The sequence below is a fragment of the Camelus dromedarius genome, chromosome 4, assembly GCF_036321535.1.
Source record: "Camelus dromedarius isolate mCamDro1 chromosome 4, mCamDro1.pat, whole genome shotgun sequence".
Taxonomy (NCBI): domain Eukaryota; kingdom Metazoa; phylum Chordata; class Mammalia; order Artiodactyla; family Camelidae; genus Camelus; species Camelus dromedarius.
The window spans coordinates 70,352,236-70,379,643 of NC_087439.1; the positions used below are offsets into that span (position 1 = coordinate 70,352,236).

The 27,408-nt window shown below is 35.3% G+C and overlaps 1 protein-coding gene across 1 annotated transcript in view; it reads right to left on the reverse strand.

Moving 5' to 3' along the window:
- Positions 1-7,054: 7,054 nt before the first annotated feature.
- Positions 7,055-27,408, reverse strand: part of BMPR2 (bone morphogenetic protein receptor type 2) — a 167,800-nt gene continuing 147,446 nt past the window's right edge. Inside the window, exons 11-13 of the mRNA XM_010991737.3 lie at positions 20,442-20,614; positions 15,839-17,118; positions 7,055-14,488 (exon numbers count right to left, since the gene is read on the reverse strand). Of these exons, the coding sequence (XP_010990039.1) occupies positions 14,238-14,488; positions 15,839-17,118; positions 20,442-20,614 (1,704 nt within the window). The 3' untranslated portion in view covers positions 7,055-14,237. The remainder of the gene's footprint in view (positions 14,489-15,838; positions 17,119-20,441; positions 20,615-27,408) is intronic.

Genomic DNA, 27,408 nt, shown 5'->3' on the forward strand with positions numbered 1-27,408 from the left:
TAAAAAACAAAAAGTCAGAGTCCAAATCAATTTAATTATTTTGACACTTAAAAAGGAAGAGGGATTAATAAATGTGTTTACTTCTTCCTTTTTTAAAATGAGGGTTAATTTCCTTTCCATTTACTCACTATCTGGGGGAAGAATGGAGAAATAACAGTGGACTTCCTATAGAAGAGTGCTCATCAGTGGAGAGAACACACAAGCTGCCTTGCTTCACAGTTTTAGCCAGGGCTGCCTCTCCTCTCAAGTTTATTCTAATATACCTAGCATTTCCTCTAGGCCCTTATATCCATGTTATGCTTGGGATGGAAATTCCTGAGACAGGGAGTCCACACCAAGCTTACAAAGATTAGGAAGGGAGCATAAATGGGTGAATCTTGTTGTGTAAAAGACATTTAGGAATTGCTTGATTTGAGGAGAGTCCAGATCCCACCTAAAAGGCATTTAAATAAAAACACATTTTAAATATTATGCAGGCCAAACAAACAGCTGGCTGGCTGAGTTCAGCTCTTGCTTCATCCTGTTTTTACTCCTTTCCTAGAGAATAGGGATTAAAGCATTATCCTCTTGCATGTCAGATATGGAAATGATACAGAAAATCAAAACTAATTAAGAGGAAGGTCTAAATAGACCATGAATTAGTAAACTTCTGCATACTTTAGGAGAGGCTATTTCCAGAATTTTAGTCACACGGAGAATGAACGGAGTCCTGGTTCTGGTTTCTTATTTTAATTTTTCGAATCAGCTTTGGGCTGAGTAATAGAAAATATTTTTGTGTAAATCTCTTTGAAAGGATAGCCCCCCCCCCCCAATTCAAAAGTCAATTACTGCCCTTTTTGATTTTTGCTTACACGGTCCACGTGAGGATATCATTCTTGATGTTACTAAGAATTTTCGTGTTGAAAGAGGCCCTGTTTGAAAACACATGCAAGTTTTGAAATACCTTACAGTAGAAACAGCCCTCAAATCCAAAAAGATTTGAAAGTTGGGGAAAATAATTTCTCTTTTGAGAACATGAGAACATAGTGACTCAGGTTTAGGTAAAAGACAAAATAATATTGAAATTTATCCAGCATTCCTGAAATGGGCAACCTGAAGTGACATTTGAGTCAGATGTGATCTATTTTAACTCAGCACCCCTTGATCATGTGGGCTATTTTGGTTTATCAGGATAGATGTAGTGATGTCTCATTCTTCCCTCCCTGTTTCATTTTCATCTTTAGTAAAGGAGTTATCAGTAGCTTCATTTACCACCTAAAATTTCCAAAGAAGTTCTTATAATTGGGGAACTTGTCAGTTTATACATCTAAGGCATCTTAATGGAAACCTAAAGACACAAAAAAGCTTTATAGTATTAGAAAAAATTATACCTTCTTTTCCTTCTTATGATAATTTATAAAGTAATACTGAAGGCTGACCAACAATTCTGAATATTGACAAGCATGGAATTTTCAGGTAAAAAATACTCAGAGAGGAGAAAAATATAAGGAGGAAAATAATCAGAAATTATTTCCTCAAAAAATTAAATATCAAGAAAGCCGAAGTAAAAACAGTTAAAAAAAAAAAAATCTTAACCTAACTTTGCTTATAAAATGCCATCAGAGAACTTTGCTAAACTTTGACAGAATTCTAGCAAATGCCAGTGTTCCATGAAAATATTCAAACAACTCTGGATTAGACACCTCTTACAAGGTCTCAGGAATTGTAAACTACGTTTCACTGCAGGACTATAGTGAGATCATGACAAGGTCATGTTCATTAAGTCCTGGCTTTGTTTGGTATTTGTGTTTCTTCTGGAGAGAAGGGATGACCTGCAGGCTTTCTGCCTAGTAGCTCAAACTTTCTCAGCCAACGAAAAACAGTGAACTGTTCTAATGTAAATGGTTTTCAAGAGCCTGTCCTGCTTATTATTCATAATCAATTAAAAAAGACTATGAACCAAATTTGACTAAAGGCATCAAGACGTTGAAAAGAATTGGAGAGGCCTCTAGTTCTTTGAACATGAAATAAGAGAGCCGCCTGGTGGTTAAGGTGGCGCACAGACTTGCTGCTGGTTACCTGCAAACAGTAATATTACTGTTTTATTAACATGACTGAAAAAAGTAGAGAAAAACACTACAGTAAAAAACAAAAGGATAAAAGCATTTAACTGAGGACCTATTTTCCAAACCCACTTAATCTAACTCACTCTTTCTGAAACCACGCTTGCTGAATGTAGTTTATGGGTAATACTGGTACTCATTTATTTGAAATTCTCTCTCTCTCTCTCTCTCTATATATATATATAAAGCATATCCACACAATTTTTCAGTGCTTATCATTGTGGTCAATTTTAACCCTACAGATGTGCCACAAATCTCACAAAATAACTTACTAAACGGCCTGCAGTTAAATTACTTTCACATAGAGAACTCAGATGGACTAAGAAGCCTGATTAATAGAAGTTAGGTGAGAGTCTACTTTGACATTTTTAAAAAGAACATTTTGGTGTCAGCATATCAATCAATTAAAGTTGGTACTTCAGAGAGAGAAAAAACTGGTAAGACTTCCTCCCTGAAGCAAAAGTCTGACAATCTAGTAAGGAGATAAACAAGTAGCTATAAACTATAGGGTCAAGTGGCAGAAGGTGAAGCTGGAAAGGAAGTGGCTGACGCATGGTAGACTTAGAACTTCAGGTCAAGGAACACAAACCATTGGGAACCTGGTAAGAGTACAGACAAGATGATTGGTGGCAGAGTATAAAATTGCTGGGAGTAGAGAGAAAACAAAAAAAGGAAGATTTAAATGCCTAACAGAGACTTAAACAGAAGACAAATGCATAACAGCTGACAGAGAGGTTCTGAAACAGTTAAGAAGGTACAGTGGGAGTAAGGAGAAGGAGACAGATGTAAGAGGTTTTGCTTCAAAGTTTTACTGAATAATTTTTTAAATTTTATAAATGGGAGAAGATGTGACTCCCAGAGGGCATCATTGGTATGATGGAGAAGTGAATTTAATAAATTTATTTTATTAAATTATTTACTTTAAAAACTAAATAAAACTTTTACTTAAAAAAACCCCAGATAGTTCTGAAGTTCTGCATGACATCTAAAGAGAATAATTTGTTTTCTTAAATATATTTCCTTAGATGTTGTATTTTCTCTGTCATCTTTTATAAATTATTGATTGGTTCAATCTATGAAAAGTTTGCTAAGCAAAGAAAAACTTCCCTCTTACCTACCCCATTTATCACAGTTACAAAAAAAAATCACTCATTTGGGATGCTTGTTTCCTTGACTAGGAAATAGTTTCTGGGTTTTTCTATCCTTTCTAATTAAGTAGAGAAGGAAAGAAGTGCTCCAGGATTGAGAAGTGATTCTGGTTGAGGAATAGTCGGGAGAGGGAAGCATCAGACAAGAGAAGGGTAGCTCTTCTTGGAAGATCACATATCTACAATCAACCCAACCTCCTATCTTTCCACTGCCCATCATTTTAGGGTATCTTTTTGTTGCTGTTGTTCCTTTTAAGGCTGCTTTTGATACTCATTTTTATAGAAGGAGAACAGGGTGACCCCAAAATATCCTAGTACAATACTATGTGCAACAAGTTGGTCTAATAAGGCACTCGGTCAAAAAGATCAAATGTAACTTGTATGTGAGTTCCCTTAGGGAAGGCTGTGTTCTTGAAACATTTCTATAGATAATAGGTGAAACGTGTCTGCACATATATTTGGAACCAAAAATTTGAACACATGATGTCAAAATTGTTCTATTTTTAAAACTATAAAGGCAGATCCCTCTGTGAACTGCACATTCCTTGAGGTTCCTCTTTAACCCTGATCCAATCTGCTTCCTTTTCCTTAGCATCACTGACTCAACCTTGGTTTAGGTTATCATTATCTCTCACCAGCGCCACACTAGTTTCCGTTTCTATACTCAACTTCCTTACTCTCAATCCATTCTTTTTTTCCCCTCAAATATATATATTTTTATTGAAGTATATAGTCAGTTTACAATGTTGTGTCAATTTCTGGTGTACAACACAATGCTTCAGTCATACATGAACATACATATATTCCTTTTCATATTCTTTTTCACTGTAAGTTATAAGATATTGAATATAGTTCCCTGTGCTATACAGTATAAACTTGTTTATCTATTTTATATACATTAGTTAGTATCTGCAAATCTCAAACTACCAATTTATTCCTTCCCACCCTCTTCCCCCCGATAACCATGTTTGTTTTCTATATCTGTGAATCTTTTTCTGTTTTGTAAATAAGTTTGTCTTTTTTTTTTTTTTTTTTTTTACGATTCCACATATAAGTGATATCATATGGTATTTTTCTTTCTCTTTCTGGCTTACTTCACTGAGAATGACGATCTCCAGGTCCATCCATGTTGCTGCAAATGGCATTTTTATTTTTTATGGCTGAGTAGTATTCCATTGTATAAATATACCACAACTTCTTTATCCAGTCATCTGTCAATGGACATTTAGGTTGTTTCCATGTCTTGGCTATTGTATATAGTGCTGCTATGAACATTGGGGTGCATGTATCTTTTTGAATTAAGGTTCCCTTTGGATATATGCCCAAGAGTGGGATTGCTGGATCATATGGTAAGTGAATTTTTAGTCTTTTGAAGAACCTCCATACTGTTTTTCATAATGGCTGCACCAAAGTACATTCCCACTAACGATATAGGAGAGTTCCCTTTCTCCATAGCCTCTCCAGCATTTATCTTTGTGGACATTTGAATGATGGCCATTCTGACTGGTGTGAGGTGATACCTCTCAATCCATTTTTTATACACCAGCTGAGATACCTAATTTGAGACTTCCCTGCTTGAATCCTTCCACTGACTTCCAGATACATCCAAACTCCTAGCATAATATGCTAGTCCTTCTGTGATGTAGTCCCACCTGGGTCATCTGGGTTTCTCTGGGTCATCTCTCTCCATACTTTCACTTAGCACCCCAAACTCTATTCCCATATAGCATCCTCCCACCCCCAGAAAAACTCCACCATCTCTGGCCTCTAGGGTGTTGTGGGTGCTGCAACTTCTACTAAGACGGCCACTGCTCATCTCTTAGCTAATTCCTCCTTACATTTTAAGACAGGAAAGTTGTCTCAAAAGGAGAAATTGCCTCTGACTCAGTAAGACTGGATTAGGTATCCTTGCCATGTACACCCATAATACCCTTAGTTTTCATGCTGTCACAATACTTACAATCTGTACTGTAATTTTCTCCAAATCTACTGTGAGCAATTTGAGGGTGGCCTGTGTCTTTTATCTCCTACTGCAGTGCTTGCTATACAATAGATGTTCAAAAGTTTTTTGGTGCCCCTTTGAAAAAGGAACTGACTAGTCACGAGTGAAATTGCATTTTGTTTGCTTCTCTCATGCCCCTAGTCCAGTCATTCTCCTTTCTGGTCTACCCTGCACACCTGTCAGTGCCAGCTTCAAATTACTTCTATCAAGGTCTCTCCTTCCTTGGAAACATTGGTTTCCCTACTGTCTATGGCAGCAAGTCCAGAACCTAGATCTAGCTTTCAAAAGTCTTACTATCTATTTGGATCTACATGTTCTGCTTTATTTCCAGTCCCTATTGGCCCTTATCTCTGGCCACTTGGAATATTCTGCCTTCATTTTTCCTATTGAAATCCCACCTGTCCTTCCAAGACCCTGCTCAATAATCATTTCCTCACTGAAGTCTTCCTTGGTTCTTCACATACTGAGCATATAGTTTACCACTCATTTGGGCACTTACATGTCATCTTGCTTGGAGGTAACCTTTTTCGGGGCAGGCCTTCTCTCTTCCACAAGATGGCTTAAGTTCCTAGGGTGCAGGAATCATATCATCCTCTTTGGTATCTCTCAGTACAGCAATACCTATTCAATTTCAAAAAAGTGAATAATACATTATACCAATAAAATGAAAACTGCCCAGATATGGAATTTGACCTTTAAATTGAAAAACAGTAGAGAATAAAGAGTCAGTTTCTAAGTTTGTCCTTTGCAGAGAAAGATGTAAACTGGAAAGGTGGGTTGCATAGGTATAGGTGTAAATGAGAATAATTTTACTTGTGTAAGTCATCATTAAAAGGTTAAGCAGGTCATTATTACACATTTTCCCAGGTCATCATATTTTCTCTAAAAACACTTTGTTATCATCTTGAATATTAAACAGTGGGTTATGCAGAGGAATGCAACACTACCCTGTAACATAATATTACATTGTAAGGCTGATCATGTGAATCAAAATGAAAAAGGCACCCCCAACCTACTATCCCTGCAATATTATTTAAAGTGACAACAGAGCCTACGAGAATAGACTATGCTTTTCTTCAAGCAAAAATTCCTTTGGCATCTAGTCAAGAGTAGTCCAGCACTCTTTAAAAAAGTGGTGGTCCTGTGGCTCCTCCTTCAGGACACTTAACTAATATACGGAATTAGTCTAGAGTTGAAACAATGTGTTGCCTTCACAAACTCTTATTCCATTTCAACAAGCCTTTCTAAAAATACAAAGTTCCAACTGCAAAGATTATTTGATGATGTGAAGCACAAACGAAATGGCACACCAATATGGATTGTTGTTTTGGTAACTGGTAACTTTTCAGCAGCCTCAAATTGCTTCACGTATATTCCTGGCTGCTTTATTTAAACACTGGGTCATTTTCGTTTTTATTTTTGAGTTTCTCTTGGTATAGTCAGAAATTGAAAACTGTAGTTTAAAGCAAAATGGAAAATACATTCGAATCTCACTTTTACCAGTTCCATGGCTTTGGGCAAGGTGTTTAACTTTCCTGAGCCACAGTTTTTTAATTTATACAATGGGGATAATATGCATTTTATATGATTGCTATCAGAATTATCAACATATGTAAAATAAACTAACGCCATGCCTGGCGTTTAGTGTGCAATTGCTATTATAATGTTGTTTTTTTTATGTATCAGACAGTAATTAAAGTCATATTAGATGGGACATTTACTCTTCTGGTACAAAACACCTAAAATATCACACTAACAATCATAATTTCTGGTGACTTCATAAAATCAAAAGATGCAATCACTGTTGTCATTAATATGATCTTTAATAAATGGAATAATGCACCATTTTACAGCAAGCCTTTTTTAAACCTAAAGAACTGTCTTAAAATCTCCTTCTCCAATGTCTCTGTATCAATACAATCTTTTTATTTAGGTTTATATATATCAAAGCATTTACTTACAATTATTCATAGAAAACTCTTTAGTGGCTTAATGTCAGCTTTCATAGTGGCATCCATAGAGAATACAAAAGAAAAGTGATTTGCTTTATTTCATACTCACACCGATCCATCAAACACAACTTATACAGCATAGCAAGGTCTCAGACGGCTTATACAAAAGCAAAATAACTGAAAGTAATTATTCATAAATTCATATATGATATTCTATTGGTAATGTAAGAGCAAAACACACCAACAAAAGATACCCGTTAACAAGAAAGAGGGTTCTGAGGAATTGCAATATTTTTCAGCCTTTTTCTAGAAAAGCATCCTCAGAAGTGAAAACTCTGTAGCTTATGTTTCTCCTGTCCATTCAGAAAAAGCATGGCAGCTACACATTTCCATGTTTCAGCTACTACAACACCATAAGAGTTAGTGTATTTTACAATTATCCACTTATTTTCATTTGAAAAATTATCAACAGAAAATTAAGGATGATTCCAGCTTATACAAACACTTATACAATATAATCTCCATGGAAACATGACAAGGCATACAAAAACTGTTTAAATAAATAAATGTGACCAGAAAAAGAAAAGCCACAGAAGCCAAGCAATTCAGTGTTAAACCAGGATCTATCTTTGAATTAACTGAATCTTTTAGTATTCTTCTTTAAAAATGTTTCCCTATCACACTTAAGAGGACTGGTCATAAGGTGGAGAGCCTGAGACAAGAGACTGGTTACAAATAACCTCACTACAAGAATATTAGGTATACAGCATACCAATTTGGAGCCTGAACTTGTCTAAAAGAAAAATTCTATTTGGATCTCACAACGTGATAAATAGGTTACCATAGGTTACCTTCGCAAAACCACCCAAGGTATTACTAAAGCTATAAACTCACTAGTTCACTTTTAGAAGACAGTTTAATAATGCTAAATTATCTCTTGAGAAAATTTTATCAGAGGAACTTCTTTACCAAGTTCTCCCATTAAAAAACAAAGTAAAATGACATGATTTGTCCCATCATGTAGAACCACTTACCCAAAGAACAGAAATGGTTTGAAGATGGTGCTTCAGCTCTAAGGCCTAAATGTGCTGCTGCAACATGTAGCCAATTAGTTGAGTCAGTATTTATAGAACTGGACAAGTTTTTATGATTAATGAAATCTGATATATCTACATAAATTAGGTCAAATCAAAAGATAAAACATTACATGAATTGTGCGTGCAACAAACATTTTAAATCTGGATCTAATTGCTTGTTTACTACCAATTGAAGTTTTTCAGTGTGCAAAGGGTTGAAAGGGACCCTGAGTTTTTAAGTAATATTATGTCTATTGAGTGAACTAAAACATAAAAGGACAAATAAAATGGAAAAGAACCTCACATGTTGCCTTTCAAAACATTTAAAAAAAAGTTACAGTTCAAAATACAGTAATTTGTTTAAAAAAATCAATCATAAACTGGACACCCAAAATGATACATTTCTAATGATTCCTTCTCTCTTACCCATATTTTAAAATCTGGGTTTCAAATTAAGTTTAAAAATGAATGTTACAATGTTTAATAGTAACACTACAAACATCACAGTAATAATGGAATTAGAATTTTCAAGATATTATAGATTTATCTTGGGCATAATTTAATACACAGCATAAATTCTTCTGAAATATTTACTTTTAAAATGTCATCAGCCATGAGATAGAATCCTAAATTTTTCTTCATATGCACAAACACTCAATTTTAACCCGTCACTTAAAAGTTAAAAGTTTTTATAGTCCAGTCTATGTTGCAAAACAATGATGAGTATTTCAAAAGTGGTCTGCAAAAATGTACAGATAAAAACTGATTATTGTTGGGCTTGCTTTTGAAAGTTAATCTTGCATTTCGTGTTTAATATTTGATACAAAGTACGTAAAATGTGGTTCAATCATAATGCTAAGCTTGCTACAATAAAGATTTTAAAATTTAATAGTAAAATGATAAACAATTCTGTATGCATGGCTTTTTAGTAATAACTAATGAGAATATAAAATCATAAAACTCCACAATAGAAAATGTTAGATAATACAAACTTAAATTAAGTGCTGATTTGCTGACAATCTGATGGTTGGATCCACTGTCAAATGGTAACATATTAATTCTCAATTCTATCCTACTGAACTATTACTTAACTAGAGTAATGAATTTGAATATAACAAAATATTTTAAGTGTTCTTAAACATAGTTATTAAAATAAGACTGAGGAGATAATGCTAAAGGAACCAAAGCAATTTAGTCTGAAGACTTGACTTAGATGTGAGAAGCCTGAAGCATACTGAAGAAAGACAACATTTGAGATGATAAGCTACTCTTTCACTTTACTACTGGATAAGAGAAATAGATATAAAATGAAACAGGAAAGAAGCAGATTAGATATGAAGAAAACTTCTTGACAGATTTCAAGTCAGACAACCAAGGGACAGAGTAAATGAGACACAAACTAAGAGGTGAAGTAAGGAAAGTAAAGGGTAGTTGCATTGGGATGCACAAGGAAAGTAATGGGTAGTGCCCTGGGATCTCCTCTTCTTGTGTATGTTAGTTTAATCTGGGAACCTGTAGAAAAGCCTTCTTTTGATAATAATAATTTGTGTAAATTAGCTCAAACAGTGATTTGCCAGAGTTACTTAATCAAGGAGTATACTTAGGAATGGATCATGCAAGGTTGTTTTTGGCTAAAGTTTGCATAGTTCAGAAGCTAAAAGTTAAAATGCACTTTTATCTGCTGAAGAGAAAACTGACAGTAAAGGAATGAATACTTAGAAACATTCCAGTCTGAAAAAGACTCCTGGGGTATATGTGGGAGTGTTACACAATTTCTAGGATAACTGGTCTAGATAATTAGCTAACACGTGGGTCAGTGTTTCTAAGTTTAAGAAGTTAACTTGGAAGATAGAGTAATACATAAAGCAGTCTGTGAGTAGTTATGTAATAACCTACATATGACTGGTAGTAAGTAACATACATTTATAAAAGGTTGTATGGAAATAGAATGCAATCTCACATTCCTGGAGCTAAGTACCTCCAATGAAACAGTCATTTTTATAAATAAGAAAAAAAAGCAAAAAGTTTGTTGAAAATTTTTTCCCATTTTTAAATGACTTTGAAGACAGAGGTGTATACACAATGGAAAGTTCACTGAATAGATGTAGCCTACCAGGTACTTCATTTAGCTTTAGAAGACAAATTAGAAAATATTTTAAATAAAAATACTTCTCAAATTTTGTGATAATTCCCACTGAAACACACTTACTTGAGTGTTTCTACCTTTCTTTTAACTCTTTTCACATTCAGAACCAACATACATTTTCTGGAGCAAGTAGAAACATGGAAGGAAGCTATTCAAACTGATTTATAAAAAGGACATTAGTTCTCTGGATTAGTAGAATTTTCTAAAGCAAGTAAAAGCAGAAATTTCAAAATGAAGTGAAAGTGAGGAGACTGAAAGTCCACATTAAATTAATTTCACCAAGTCAAGTAGGGAATCAGTTTAGGAAAAATTCTTTGTTCCCACAAGCCACCTTCATTTTTCCCATAATATTTACCTTACCTTTAGTTCTGCAATATAAGAATGTCAGGAGTGAAGAGAAGTGAGATTTTAAGATTCATGATGGCAGATGTGGAACTGAACTTTGTCTTGAATTAGTAATTTCTCAAGCAACAATGAGCATAGACATGTCTACAAGTCTTATGTTCACCTAACTTCTAAAGTCATTAAGGTATCCGGTTTGGCTTATACACAAACCACAATTATGCTGGAGTTTAATGCTGAATGTCTTACAAAACATCAGCACATTACACATCCTGTTGTACAGTGTGTAGGCAGTTTGGTGTGGATGAGAGATGTGAAGAGACCAAGCGAGGTTAAAATCTCAGCTTTGCCTATTATTAAATGTGGACCTCAGGCAAATTACTTAACTTCTCTCAGCTTCAGTTTTCCCATCTGTAAAGTGGGAATATTAACTATAATCCTCATATGGTTGCTATGAGGAGTAAAAGAGATAATGTACGCACACCACAGCATTTGGTTTGTAATAAACTGCCAATGAGTATTACTCTACTCCTTTCCTTTCCCTATAACTTTTTACACTGATATGTCCCCCCCGCAATTATGCATTTAAAAACAGGAAACATTTTTAGGAGTTATAATTAAATCATTTTGTCTCAACTGAATTCAAATCAACTTCTTTCGATGACTTAGTTCTGGTATATAATTAGCATAGTTAAGGGAATTAATAGCAGACTTTGATTACCTATTATGATACTTTTAAGGCTGCAAAACTTTAATGGTTGAATTTTAATATTTTTTTATTTAACAAATGAACTTTTATTCAAAGGGACCCAAATGCTTTTCTACATGCAAAATTTTGTGACAGTAATTAAATATTAGCTTTAAGAAACACTAGGTAAATAAAGTTAGCAAATGAGTATTTTAAGTGATTTTGCTTGCTTGTATATTAACAGATTCTAACAGTAAATCAGTCTGATGTACAACTGGATTTAAAATTTAATAAAATGATCTATACTCTATTTCTCCTATCTTTTCAAGAGTCTACTAATAAAAGACTGGGGAAAGGATATTATTTGTTTAACATGCTTGCATAAAATGGGAAACTATAAGGAGTTCTTTTAATTTGGTATATCAATTTTTGAAAGCATATTATTATTAAACATCAAAAAACTGCAGGAAAACTTACAATTAACTGGCCCAGTGTAGTAGAACATAAGAGAACTTTTCTTCTGTCAGGAAAAGATCAGTTAGACCTCAAATGGTCATTTATCCTTGATGCTTCCAATTGGAGAAGAAATATAATTTATTTTGACTCAAAGATGTCTTACAATTTTTTTTAAAGTATGCTGAAATATAGTTGAAATACACTGAAAAGCAAGAGAACTAAATGAAAATTTACTAGGAAAGATATAAATAATTCATTACATAGATTAGAAAATAACTAAATGAGAAAATTTTATTCCAGGTGTATGAAAAATATGTTAAAAGTCTGAATCAAGAGAAGGGCCAATAAAACATAAAAGGTGGAAATCCTGGGCACTAGCAAGATAATCTTAATTCAAAGAATTCAAAATCCTGTTTAGCAATTTAGCTGAATAAATGATAAGTGTTGTAACATCTAGTTTTATAAGATCACCACCGACAGCAAACAAAAGAAGTCTTACGTACAAGTAAGTCATAAGTATTTTGGACAGTAAACTGGGAAATTTAGGCCTGTCTTTAGCTAAATGATGCAAATAGAGAAATATGAGTGAGAAAATATTGTCCAGGAAAAAACCTAAATCAGGAATTTGGGGATTCGAGTTTTCCTCTTAGCTTTTAATCTCCCAGAGAAATCTTAGAAATTAACTAGATAACATCTAGGAAGTTCTCTGAGAATCTGAAAAAAATAAGTGAGACCATCACTGTTTGCAAATTGAAAGAAAATAATTTGTGCTTATAAAAAAAGTCCCTTATTTGACATAAAGTGCTTTATTTAAAAAACATGCAGAGGTTGTTTTAAAGACAATTACCAGTAATGAAAGAAGCAAGGGAAGCTTTAAAAAAAAATGATTTGAACATATAACACATTATCACTAAAAGGTACATTCTAATATAAGTAATAAATGCTACTCACATATCAAAGATGACATGAAAAACTGGCAAAAGGAAAAATTATGAAAATAGAATTAGTAAAGAAACACACAGTTTTGAAAAGAGAGAGGTAAGTCTCAGTCTGCTTAAAAATGATAAGTTTGGCAGCAATCCTTCCTTCCACAGGGATTTGGCATGCCAGTTGAATGATTTTTCCACACAGTGTTTTAGGTCATGGGAAGAGGAATTATTTTCAGATAAAGTTACCAGGCTTTGCTTGGGAAAAGAATAAAAAAGATACTACAGGTTCAAAACTATGAATTACTTTTAAAGTTATCTTAAACAGGATGTAATTTTATTTGAGTCAAACATGGCCTATTCAGAGAATGAAGGCTATAATACTATACTGTCTTAACCATCTACCTACTTAAAAATTCCATATAAGTATAGCTCTATAAGTTTTCTGATAAAAATGTGCTTCTTAAATAAATGAATGTGGAACAGGAACACATATATAAAAAATAAAATAAAATGGAAAACAGCTAACATTTGACTTATTCTACTTTGTTCTATGCTCTTATGAACTTCCAAAACCAGAACCAAATATGTTTATTAAAATGCCTGGAAGGAAACGTTTAGGATTTGGAAGGATAAAAGAAATGGCATTTCAAATTAGGTTTGGTAGTTCCTTCTTCAGAGCCCTTTGAGACAATGTTTCTGCATTCTCCATAAGGAGAGAGAAAGCAAGAAATCAGGTAGCTGCTTTCTCTTGTGCAAAAATTCACTGTCATAGAACTGACCTGCCAACATGATGGAGGATGGGGGAGAAAAATGTTCATAGCATGGAAGAATGTGTGCTGTTAGGAAGAGACCTTACAAGAAAGCTTATTTGTGGCCTATAGACTATTGCACGTTCAAACAAAACACAAGAGAAAAAAATGTCCATCAGATAACATGTTCAGGAACGTATCAACATATAAACTAGCTTGTGCCCAGGAATAATACATGGATACCAGACACCACTGCAGTCAAACCTGTCTTAATTTGCTTCTGTTTTAATGACCTTTAGAAACTGGTCCAAACTGATTATCAGCAATACATTGTTTTTGCTTTTTTTCTTAAAAAAATATTTTGAGACCACTTTTGATACACACACATATAATTCTGTGGTCATAACAGACAAATATAACTTTAGCAAGACTAAACAAAAGTGCAAAACTTAAAAAAACAAAATTAAAAAATATGGAAGCATAAGCTAATTTTTTTCTGCATAGCTGAAATCTATTTAAAGCAAGTCCTTGTTGCAGGGGTGGGAGGGTATACTGACAGGAGGATAAAGCAGTTTTTTTTTTTTTAATGTCTTCTGCATGTTTAAACGATGCAAAAAATAATTTCCTTTCATAAGCTTGGAGATGTTTCACAGGCAGTTCATCCCTATATCTTTAGACACCATGGTTGTGGCAGTGCCTCCTTCTGCAAGGTACACAGCGGTGCTAGATTTGGAATGAACTGCCCTGTCTTTGCCATTGTTGTTGACCTCACAGTCCAGTGGTTCAGTGGAGATGACCCAGGTGGAGGGGCGCCACCGCTTAAGAGAATAAGGAGTTTTCACACGTTTCTTGATCTTTTCACCAGATCCTGATTTGCCATCTTGCGATGAATCACCTACTGAAAATAAAAGCGCAGAAAAATAAACTATATATAGAGAAACTATTAAAAAGTAAAAAGAATTGTAACTGGAAAAGAGATCAAACTGATGTCTGCAAAAGGAGCTAATGGATGTTTCTTGAAATTCATGATGCCAGGCAATATTTTTCCAGGCAAAACCTAACCAATTTATTTTTGCAATTCTTTAAGTCCAATGTTTTTATAACTGGTAGGATTATTCCATATGGCAAGGAAGAAAATATAGGAAAAACACAAAAAAGCAAAAACAGAAGAAAACTCCAAGTTCTCAATTGTATTGTAAAATCCTTGGTTATTAGTAGCAATTCTAACTTCGCAGAATGCATTTAATCATTCCATTTCATACTCAAACTGCAGCAAATTTTAAAGGCACTTGGTGTATAGTATTTTTCAGAAGAATTACACAAATACTAGAGTACAAATTTTCTAATAATTTCCCCCTCCCATAACTGACAAGACATTTTACTGATGTGGAATACTGCCATAAAGTGTCACCTTTTCTGTAATACAAGCCACTCAAACAATGGGCTAGATTCTATTGATTTTTGACAGCTGAATCTGTTCAGCCCATTCTGGAGTCTTTGACAACAACCATAAAACATGACTTTTTTTCCCCATAAGTGCTATTAGTCTAAAAGAGAAATCATTTTTTTTATAATAATAACTGTTAAAGATTTTGGTGAGCTCTCCTGTTTTGTGTTATAATCCCTTTAGGGCCATAAACCAAATGTCAAGTTATTTGTTTAAGTTGCTAGGGGCCTCGTAGCACAACGCTATAGGCATGTGGGAGACTTAACAGATAACTCTTGGAAAAAATGACGCTAAAAACCAAGAACAACTTTATTGTTTCTTGTTAGTGACTTTTCTAAATTTTCTCTGGACTTGAAAGATTTATTAAGATTTTTCTAATAAAATATAAATGTATATAAAAGATATTAATATGTTCAGTTGAAATAACTTAAACTGTTTCACAAGTTGTACTAATATTATTTTACTTGAAGCTTTTAGACTGGTGAGTACTTAATCTCAACTAGTCATAGCAAGTATGTGAATTGCATTATAAACCAGCAGCTACATAAGGCAAATATTAAATTGGTAATTATTCTGATTATTGTGACACTGACTTTTTAATTATCAACAACAACCATAAAACCCCCTACTTTTTTCTTTACAACACTCTAATTACTTTTGAAGTCCAACCAAACGGCTTATTTTATTTCCGAAAGTGGTAAAAGTAAATAATTGCTAGTTGAAACACAATCTGATTCTAGCTAAGTAGTTATTTAAATGATCCCAAAAGACAAGGAGAGATCACACAGTCCCTCCACTTACACTGCAAACTGCTGCCATCAAGGACATTTGTGGCTGACAGATCCAGAGAATTAGGCCGCTGTGCTCTTCTGGGCTTTGATGGTCCAGGCTCTACTACTGTGCTTGGAACACCCTGTGTAAGAACATCTTGCTCTGAAAATGGATTGCTGTTGTTGTTATTGGAATTAGTTCGGCCACCTTCCAGTGGCCGTTCCCTCCTGTCCACAAGACGATCCAGAACACCTTCATCATGGCCAGCTTGCTGCTCTCGTCTCAGTAAAGGTTCATGCTCATCGGGACTGGAATTAATATTCAGCCGGGTGTCCTCACCAATGAATTGATTCTGCAGCATTTCTTGGGCTCTATGTGTCACTGTGTTGGCTGTCTGGCCAGATGGTACTACTCCATTGGCATACTGGGTAGTGGCAGCATGGGAGTTAACGCTGTGGTTCCTACCTGCCACACCATTCATGGTGACCGTTACCACATGAGGTTCTGCAGCATTGATTGTATTCATCTTGGCAACTCCAGTTTCTACTTGTTTCAAGTTTGATTTGTGCTTGCTGCCAAATTTCAGCCGGGGTTCCTTTGTTGAATTTTTGGTGTTTAAAGGCAAACTAGTAGGTCTCTTAGGAAGGTTCTGTTGCTTGGGGAGAGGATAGATCTGAGCGGGTGGGACATCAGGAATTAAACATGCTTGGCCATTGGCAGCTTGTGTGAAGTCCTGCTGTCCAGTCACTTCTACTGCAAGCTTTATGAGTGGGTAGAGCAAGCTGGAACTGGTGCTGCTCAGTGGGTCTGGCCCACTGAACTGTTTAAGAGAATGCTCCATGAGATTCTCATCAGAACTTTCCTTGAGGTTTTTATCAACTTCTTTTGGGTCCAGCTTGTTGGTCTCCAAGTCTTCTTCTGTCAGTTGTAAGCAGACAGGGGTTGGCCCGACTGGCTGTGAAACATTTGTGGCATGCAGATTTGTTTCATCTGGGTATGGCATCTCAGATATAGTGGTCATGCCAGTGCTTGGAGTGAGGCCAGTGGTATTTGTGGTTGTTGTGTTGGTGGACAGGCTGGTGACACTTGTTTCAGGGCTAGGGATGCGAGCTTGTGCTTGTTGCCGTTCATAGTTAATTGAATTTCGGTTCTTTTCCCCTATAGTCAAAGGTGTGCTGGACATCGAGTGCTCGGAGGAAATATTCTTCACGATGCTATCAGTATGATGGATAGAGTCTTCAATGTATGAGGAAGAAGAATAATCTGGATAAGGGCCAATCTTTGGCACACGCCTATTATGTGACAGGTTGCTTAAAGAAAAAAAGTGCCACAGTGAGAATGTACATTTATGACAAACTGACTCTCCAAGTTTAACACCCCTGATTTTAAAGTATGAACTGCTTTTTTATTCTTAACCTACATTACTCTAGAGGTTATTTAAAAGTTCTAATCAAATAATCAAGTGTCAATAACTTGCTAAAGGTTAAATCATAAAGCCTACCAAAAAATCTATGTGGATCTAGATATGATTTTTATAGATGTTCATTATTTTGGTTTACAAGAGTTATTAATTTAAAAAATTGCCCCTATAGTTTTACAACATTACCAATTATATCTTTGTGAATTGTATATTTGCATAATCAGACATAAAGTTTCAAGACCCATGATTCAAGTTTCTACACCTGTAATTCTAGATACACAGTAGCTACTCAACAAATATGTTACCAGTTAAGTTCCAAATGGCAAAAAGAACATAAAATTTTAGGTTGTTCCAAACTGCTCCAGTAAAAGGCACAGTCTAGCAATGAAACATATCGTCCTCAGGCCGAGCCATATCAACGCAAGTCCCAGAGCCTATGGTACAAGGCAGAATGACCCTCAGATAAAGAAAATCAAAGATTTAGAACTGCTCTGCAGTTATCAAAAGTTCTTCAATATCATTGTCACACCTTGAAAGTGGCAGTTCATAAGCACCACACTGTAATACCTTTATATTTTAAAAGTAAAAGCCAAGCCAAGATACGGAAGCAGCCCAAGTGCCCAATGATAGATGAACAGATAAAGAAGATGTGGTATGTATATACAAAGGAATACTTCTTAGCCATAAAAAAGAATGAAATACTGCCATTTTTGACAACAGTATGGACCTAGAGGGTATTATGCTAAGTGAAATAAGTCAGACAGAGAAAGACAAATACTGTATGACTTCACTTATATGTGGAATCTAAAAAACAAAGCAAATGAACAAACAAAACTAAACAGGAACAGGATTACAGATACAGAGAACAAACAGGTGGTTGCCAAGAAAAGGGGGTTAGAGGAAGGAAAGAAATAAGTGAGGCAGATTAATAGGCATAAAATTCCAGTTGCAAAGTAAATGAGCCACGGGTATGAAATGTACAGTGTGGGGAATATAGTAAGTAACTACATATCTTTGCATGGTGACATACGGTAACTAGACTTAGTTTGGTGATCATTTTTGAACTGTAAAGAAATACCACATCATTATGCTTTATAACAGGAACTAACATAGTGCTACCGGTCAATTACACTTCAAAAAGAAGCAAACTCATAGAAAAAGAGATTAGATTTGTGGTTACTAGAGACAGAGGGTGAGGGCAGGAAGAACTGGATGAAGGCAGTCAAATGGCACAAACTTCCTGTTATAAGATAAATAAGTACTAAGAATGTATTGTACATGATAAACATAATGAACACTGCTGCTGTGTATTATATATAAAAGCTGTTGAGAGTAAATCCTAAGAGTTCTCATGACAAGGGAAAAAATGTTTTTTTTTTCCTATTTCCTTAATTTTGTTATCTATATGAGATGATGGGTATTCACTAAACTTATGTGACAAACATTTCATGACGTATGTAAGTCAAATCATTATGCTGTATGTCAGTTATATCTGTATGCTGTATGTCAATTATATCTCAATAAAGCTAGAAGAAAAAATAAAATAAAAAGTGAGGGGTAATTTTAACAAACGATCAAGTATAAACATTGGGAACATTAATAGGTAAGTGTTACAGGAAAAAAGCAGCAACTAAAGAAGAGGTGCTATAAAAAAAAATCTGGAAGTTATGAGGAGACTGACAGGAAGGGAAAGAAGAAAAAAGCTTTTGCTCTGCACAAGAAAAGGAAGTTAAGGAGGGATGGAGAGTAAGACTCAATACAATGAAACCTAGCGTGAAATGACTACAGGATGAGCTATATATTTAGAAGTAACTGGACACGAAAAGAAGCATGTAAGGGGTAGAGCTGAATGACACAGGAGGCAAAAATGGCCAAAACAAGGAGGGTATCAAAGTTTCTTCTTACCAGTCAAGCAAAGTTCAAAAGCATTTAAAGCAAAAGGAGCTGACTCTTAAGAGAGGTACAAATGGCACACTAGAGCACATAGAAAATAATGGAGATAAGGGGAGACGGAAACAGATTATCCTTAGGGATGTGTAAAGAGAAAATTTACATTTAGAATTGCTAGTCTACCTTCTTTGATTTGCTGATATAATAGGAATAAGGATTTATACGCTGAAGGTAATTCATAAACATAAGTAGTGTAAACTCGATTTGGGGCCTATGGTTCATAATACAAACTGCTCTCAGAAATTAGAACAGAAAATAGCAAAGAATATGATTCAAGAATCAAGGTTTTTTTTCCCCCTCCTCAATTTTCTCTAGTCACTTTTTCCTGGATGCTTTTCTGAAAACTTTTAATATGTTTTAGATAAAGTAACAAATTTGTGGGAAGACTTTATCCCATAAAGATGGAACAAAGAAACAGATTACACAGTTGGAAAGTTCCAAGTTTCAGGAATTTTTTAAAAAGCCCTTTTATTTAGAACCAAAAATCACAGTTCTGATAAAGAAATATCTCACACAATAATGCTGACTATGGGATGAAAAGACCTTATGAATTGCCTTCATGTGAAAATAGCAGTGGTTATTCTGTAAGAGTGTTGGATAGGAAGCCTAGAAACCTTAGTCTTCAGTGAAGCAGTGGTTAGATATATAGGCAAGCTCAAAATTCTATTTCTTAAAAAAACAACAAACAAACAAACAAACCCTCCAAGAAAGCAGAGGAAAGAGAAAAATAATAACAACAAAGGATAATCAAGACAACACAGTACATAAAAGTGCTTATAAACTTTTGGAACTATGAAAATGTTTTACCTGTATTCTTGCAGGGTAGTTGGAGCATTAACAGAGAAAGACTAATGTTTTACTACATTTTTTAGTATTTTTTAAAAAACCACAGCTTTCTCTTGCACTTAACACCAAACAAAAGTCATCAGTAAAAGAACAGGCATATTGAAAGAAAAATTACGACATTAAATTGTATCCGTTAATCATTGCACTGTTAGACTGGTTTAATAGTATTTATTTCCTGTTCTCTGTTTGGTCTGTGTCTCCCCCTCAGAAAAGTAAAATGAGGGTTTATTAAGCAATAGCCCACTCCCATGGAGAGAGCGGGCAGACTCACGTGTGTAGCTGCACTGACTTTCTTTGGCAAACTGGTTTTATGGGGTGAAAAAATAAGAGTGCAGAATATTCACTGGGGAGAGAGGGGTTTGGGATGGTCTCAGTTTTAATTACCAACAGAGGGATGTCAAACCTTCAAGGTCTTACCGCTCATTCTGCATAGCAGTAGACATTGGATTGACTGTTGGGCTCACAGATTTGTTTCTTTCCCATATCATCATAAGTTCAGCCATCCTCTCCTCAGCACACTGTGCAGTAAGCCGAGCCTCTGCATCCTGGTCCCAACAGTCTTCGATTGTCTCCTTCAGTGACCTCACTGCCTGTAATAAAGTACATGTAAAACACTGTATGTTACAAAAAATATTGAGTTTTTTAATGACATGAGGTAAAAAGAAAAATCAATTTTATTTAACCAATATTTTACATAGCTATAATAAAACATTTTAGACTTCAGAGACTTGAAAAAGGTCACATTTCTCAAAAGGTGAGGAGCAAGTATGTAAGCAAACTTCAACTGAACTCCTTGAAGCATTATCTACAAGAGTAAGCAGTTGTAGTAATTACGTTTCTTCAAGGCCACAGGTTTATGTCATTGTTGATTCACAGCACTGTTATTTCAATCAATAGCCACTAATTACACTTTAAAAATAAGTTTTGAATCTGATAGAATTTTGGCACTGGGCTGTTTTCAATCTCTAAGTGAACTTTTTCTCCTCTACTCCTAGAAAGAATGCTTCATTCCAGCTGTAAAGCTTAAAGGCCTGGCATTTTCTTCTTATTTAAACTAGTTTCTATAGTATTATCAAAAGCAGTCCCATTTTGTAGTATTCATATATAACAGCAATGAACAACAGTGTCCCTTTGGTTTAAACTCCCTGATAAAAAACAAAACTTATATACTTTGATGGACTGTCATTGAGAATCCTTTTTCAGACTTGTTTTTTTGGATTAGTTTTTATTAAGCTTCAAGCTTTTCATCTGCCAATTGATACTTCTTGTGCCTTTAAACACGTACTTTCAAAAAAGTAGGGCTAGGGTTCCCATTCCCAGATTTAACAAATAAAAAATATAGGACACCATTTAATTTGAATTTCAGATACTGATAAATCATTTTTGTGCAATTCTTAATCTGAGTATTTTACCTGACAAGCCTATTTTAAAATCCTTGTTAGCAATCTTGGCAACATTGAATGTTTCCTAATAATTTGTGTTCAAGCAAACCTGAACCCTGGATCTACAAGAAATGTGACAGTGTTCTTTCTGGGCATATGCTCACTGCATACCCGCACCATGGCCTGCCCTTGACAACATCTTCCCCACTCACTTGGCTCTCCTGAGCTGCCTGCCTCAGTGTAGCACTGCTGGATCTCCAAATTCTGGCCAGAGCATGGATCAAAGAGCCTATCTTTTAAGGTTGAACTTCACACTGAGTTTTGAAATCTATTTTAAAATATGTTCCAGGCTCTGACTATTAAGTAAAAAATAAAATTTGAACAACAGGTACACAAATCAGTCAATTAATAATCTTCTCATGGAATAATAATAAAAATCAACCTATTTCTCAAGATATGGAAAAACCTGAAGAATAGATACTGATCATCTTGAGTTTGAGGGCAAGTGTGTCACCTTCCTGAGGCAGAAGTTTGGTGTTTCTAAGTACAGCTGAGTCTGTTTTTTATGGTAATCATATTCTATAAAGTTGCTGTAAATATCAAACACTGAACCATTGCTAAATACAGGGTTAGGTTCCTGTGAGCCCTTGGCCATAACATTTTTGTCAACTGATCAATATATAATCTTGTTTTATTTGTGTTTCTGTTTAAAGACACCTTTAAAAATATATATTATCACTTTATTAACATTGCATTCATGGCCAACAGCACTATACTCATCCCTAATGAAGCTAATCTAGCATGTGTTCTTCATAAGGTACATCACAGCCTTCGTATGCTTAGGACACTAAACAGTAGTTGACCATTACACTTGGGGGCCATTTTAAACTGTGAAATCACCAACAAAATGTACAAAAGTGCAAAAAATAAGGCACTAAATACATAGCAAAGAAGACACTTGTTTTCAGCATAAGAGATGAAAGAAAAAGGCAGAGCACCTCAGATATTCAGTTGGGAACATGTACATCTGGACTCAAGTTTTTCACTGTTCTGCACATATCCATAAATGACCATGGCAGTGTTCTGAATATTGGTTTTGGGATTACAAATACATTTCAGCAAGTAGTCGAATTCCAAACATGAAATTTATGAATAGTGAGAAAAGACTGTATATAATGGATTTTTTAAAAAATAATTTTTGTGTTCTGGGGGGTTTGATTAGGTTTTATTTATTTATTTATTTATCGGAGGTACTAGGGATTAAACCCAGGACTTTGTGCATGCTAAGCACAAGCTTTACCACTGAGCTATACGTTCCCCTCTATAATGGATTTAAAACTGACTTGTATTTGAAGACAAGAAACTCGAGAATCTATTATAACTAACCTTTTGTGATAACTGTAAGTCTAAAAACTAGTTATTCATTTACCTTAGTGGATTTTAATATTGGATTGACAAAATGAATTGGTCCCAATTTAAACAAGGAATTTTTCTTTTCTCTTTTGAAATAACTTCAAACTTGCTTTCTTAACTTTCATGATCTTGACACTTTTTTAATATTATAGGACAGTTACTTTTTAAAATGGTCCTCAATTTATCTGAAGTTCCATCGTGATCAGATTTGAGGTTTGCATCTTTGTTGCTGTGTTCTTCTCACTGCATCCTATCAAGTGGTACACAATTTTGATTTGTCCCATTGCTAGAGAAGTTAATCTTGATCATATGACTGAGTTGGTGTCTCCCAGGTTTCTTCACTATAAAATTCCATTTTCCCTTTAATAATCAATCATTGTTTTGGGGTGTAAGTACTTAAAATCTCTGTAAACATCCTGTTCCACATTCAACTTTTCACCCACTAGTTTTAGCATCTCTTGATGTTTCTTGGATGAATTAGTTATTTCTATGATGCTTGCCAGTAAGAAGGCATTTTAAAAATGATAGGAAACCCATAACAGAAATATGGACAAAAGGCACATAAAAAGAAATGTAAATGCCTTATAAAATATACTAAAATGCTCAACATTATTCACTATGTTGAGATGGTACAATGTAGTAGTTAAGAATATTAGTTTCAGCTTTGTAGTTAACAGTACCAGCTCAATAAAGATCCTGGCTTCAAACCCTGGCTCTACTACTTACTAGCTGCAAATCAAAACAAGATCCATTTTTACCTACCACATTAACAAAGATAAATAAAATTTTATACCACAAAGTGTCGGTGATGGAAAAACAAGCACTTATGTCCTCTAATGGGGATCTGGCTAAAAATTTATGGTACAATTGATACTATGGAGCATTAAAAGAATTAGAAAGATGTATATGTTCCCAATTGCTAAGTAAAACATTAAAGTTAAATGGGTATAGTAATTCCCATTTGTATGCTAGAAAATGATATAAAAACATATAATCTTGTAATGCAAAGACAGTTTTTGGAAGTCTACAGAAGGAACTTAACAGTTATGGTTGTGTCTCCAGAGGGGTTTTTGGATGTCCAAGTGAGTGGGAGAGTTTTCACTGCATATTCTTTGTATTGCTAAAAATAACTTTTTTGTTTACACTGTGTTTGAATTTCTACTACACTCACGAAAAATATTAAATTAAATGACTTTTTTTGAATAGGTAATATATGTATGTGTCACTAAATTCAAAAGGTCAAAAAGGGAATTACAATCTCCCTCCTATCCACCAACCACCCATCTTCCCTCTCTATAGACAACCAATATTACCCATATCTTGAATATTCTTCCAAAGAAACTCTATTACTTTTTTATTCAAACATTCACAAATGTACAGCTTCATTCAAGTTTTTAATACTAAATGTGAAGTACAACACTGTGAAGTATATACACTGAAATCTTTCTAAAGCAAAGATTTGTACACCTTTCCACACAAAACTAAAGAAACCCTTTCCTTTCCAAAAACAAAACACTAATTATCCTACAGAGTACCATTCAACAACTGCTTGCTGGCCCAGAAAAGCTCAGAAACACCAAAATCCAAGTAACTAGAAATGTTATATTGACTGTTTTCTATATTTTGAGGAAACAGAGACATTGAATGTAGATAAATTTGTTACTTTTCTTCATACAGTTGGGAAATAATTTGATGAAAATCTTAAAAAAAAAAAAAAGGGAGAAAAAAAAAAAGGCATTGTACTGGATCATGAATAAAATCAGGTAAACAGAAGTCCTAAGTCTAAGAAGTTTTCATTTTTAAGACAGAATCATTGTTGATGAATAATAATAGTAAACAGTTGATGGGTTCTTACTTTGTACTAGATTCTGTTTTAATTCTTTTTTTTTTCTGTTTTAATTCTTAAATGAATTAAGTATTACTATCATTCCTATTTTTCAGATGCAGGAAGTGAGGCCCAGAGGAAAAGTTAGGATACATGGTTCATAAGTGGGAAAGCTAAAATCAAAGCCCAGGCAGCATAGCTCCATGACTTATATGTTACCCTATGCTGACTGACTCTAAGTTATGCTATTAGAATACAGACAAGTTCTTAGCAGATAAATGGGTTCTATTATAAAATTTGCAATTTTTAAAAGAAAATACATTACAAGTTCCAAACAAAGTTAAAATAATGGTTGGTAAGTCACGAACACAAGTAAAGTTACTAATACAAAGGAAAACTCGGAAAAATAATTGAGAATTCAAGAGGCTAACTATAAAAGTACTCTGAGGGTCCTAAAAATAATGATTTGGTCAGATAAAATTGTTTCAGAAATAGAGTAAAGCAATGATGACTACCCCAAAATAAGGGGGAAAGTAGGTAAGAAAAGATTGACAAAATAGATAGTATTAAACAGGAAGATTAAGTCACCAATAGGAAGTCAGATCTTCAAACAAATATTGAGGTCTTCAAATAAATACTGAGAATAGATTTGATAATGCAAATGAAATTTAGATGAAACAGACAAATCCCCTCAAAGACACAAACTGCCAAAGCTCACTCAAGAAAAAAATAGATGACTTGAATATTTCCTATGTCTACTAGAGAAATTAAATTTGTAGTTTGAAACTCTCCCACCAAGAAAACTCCAGGCCTAGATGGCTTTCTGAATGAACTCTACCAAACATTTAAGAAAGAAATAATGCCAAGTTTACACAAGTCTTCCAGAAAATTAAAGAGGGGAGAGTATTTCCTAATTTATTCGATGAGGACATCAATAAAAATGGCACAGGAAGGACTTGTGCCATTTCTCCCAAGAAACACCAAAAACTTGGAAAAAACTGTCAGAATCAACTATATCGAAACTTTGGAGGTTAGTCAAACATTTACAGCGACTAACTAAAAACATAACTGGGAGAAGAAAAGTCACCGAAACAGGGTAGAAGAACTCTGCAGTGTTTTAATATAGCATTGCCCCACCCCTGCCCTGAAGTGGTCGCAGGTGTGAAGATGGCAGCACATGTTCCCAGTGTGGTTACCTGATCCCAGAGGGAGAAGAGTGATCTTGTTCCCAAGGAATTATGTTGTCTGTTTTGACACGTCTGTGAGTTCCCTGAAGGACCAATACAAGAGGCCTATCTTTGCTCTGCTAACTCAGTATTCTCTCAGGACAGGAAAGAAGCCATGACTAAGAGAAGAACATTCCTTGGAAACACTGAAAGCCAAATAAAGAAGTGCTATAGCTTTGGGCAAAATACAATAGTTGAGGCACACAACAGAAATGCTGTAAGTCAGGAAGGAAAAGCAGATTTGAGAAACTGGAGAATAAGGGCATTGAAAAGCTTCTGGATATACTGGGGAACCCAGAAAACCACACACAGGGCCAGAGCAGGATGCATGCTCAGTAAAGACCGTAAGCTTCCGTAACTGGCTGTTCTGTAGGCTCAACACTAGTAGGCAGTAAAAGCTAAGTTAGAACCGTAAAAGGCCTGAATACGTGTTAAAAGAGGGCTCCAACACAGAGCCAATCTGCAAAGACCTGGACACAGTTTTCTTTTTTTTTTTTTCGTTTTGTTTCCTTTTTGCCCACAATGATATTCAAAACATACAGTTTTAAACAAAAAATTACAAAGCATACATAGAAAGAAAGTATGCACCATTCACAGAAAAAAAAATTAACAGATACTGTCCCTCAGGAAATACAGACAATGGAGTTACCAAAGACTGCATATGCTCAAAGAACTAAAGAAACCAAGAAAACAATTTCTCAACAAATGGAGAATAGCAATAAAGAGACAGAAATTATAAAAAGCAATGACACTTGGGAGCTCAAAAGTACAAAAACTGAAATGAAAAATTCACTAGAGTGGTACAACAGCATATCTGAGCAAAGAAAAGAAATAGTAAACTTTGAAGATAGAAAAAAATTATCCAGTCTGAGAAACAGAAACAAAAAAAGAATGAAGGAAACGAACACAGCCTAAAAGACTCTTTAGGCGGAAGACGGAGAAGATGGCGGAGTAGAAGGACGTTCGCAGGTCACCCTCTCCCACAAATACACCAAGACCCACATCTACAGACCCACTCAGCCAACCAGAGCACCCGCGGAACTCCGACAGAACATCGCCCTCTTCAAAACATAAAGACGCCAAAAATCTGGTAGGAGAAAAGGAAAAAAGAAAGAACAAAAGGCAAAGCAGCGCGGGACGGGTCCCGCGGGGAGGGAGCGGCAAAGGAGGACTGGCGCTCGCTCGCTGAGTCTCCCCTCTCCAACTGAGAGGCCAGAGGGACGGAGGGGGAGCCTCCGAGGCTCGGATCTGTACAGAGCAGCCCTTGACTAACAGAACTAAGTTAAACGGGCACAGAGCGTCCCCCCGGACACCCAGCCTGAGACGCGGGCCGGCAGCCGCGGGCAGGGCCAGGCTGCACAAGCCGGACGGAGGACGGAAGTGGCTGCACGGAGGCAGCCCCGGGGGAACGCAAGGGGCTGCGCGCCCTGGCTGTGGGTGCACAGGGCAGAACAACCTGGGCCCTCCATAAAACAGCAAGGTTGATGTGCTCTCGGGGGAAGGGTGCACACCCCCATCTCTGAAAACCCGCGGAAAGT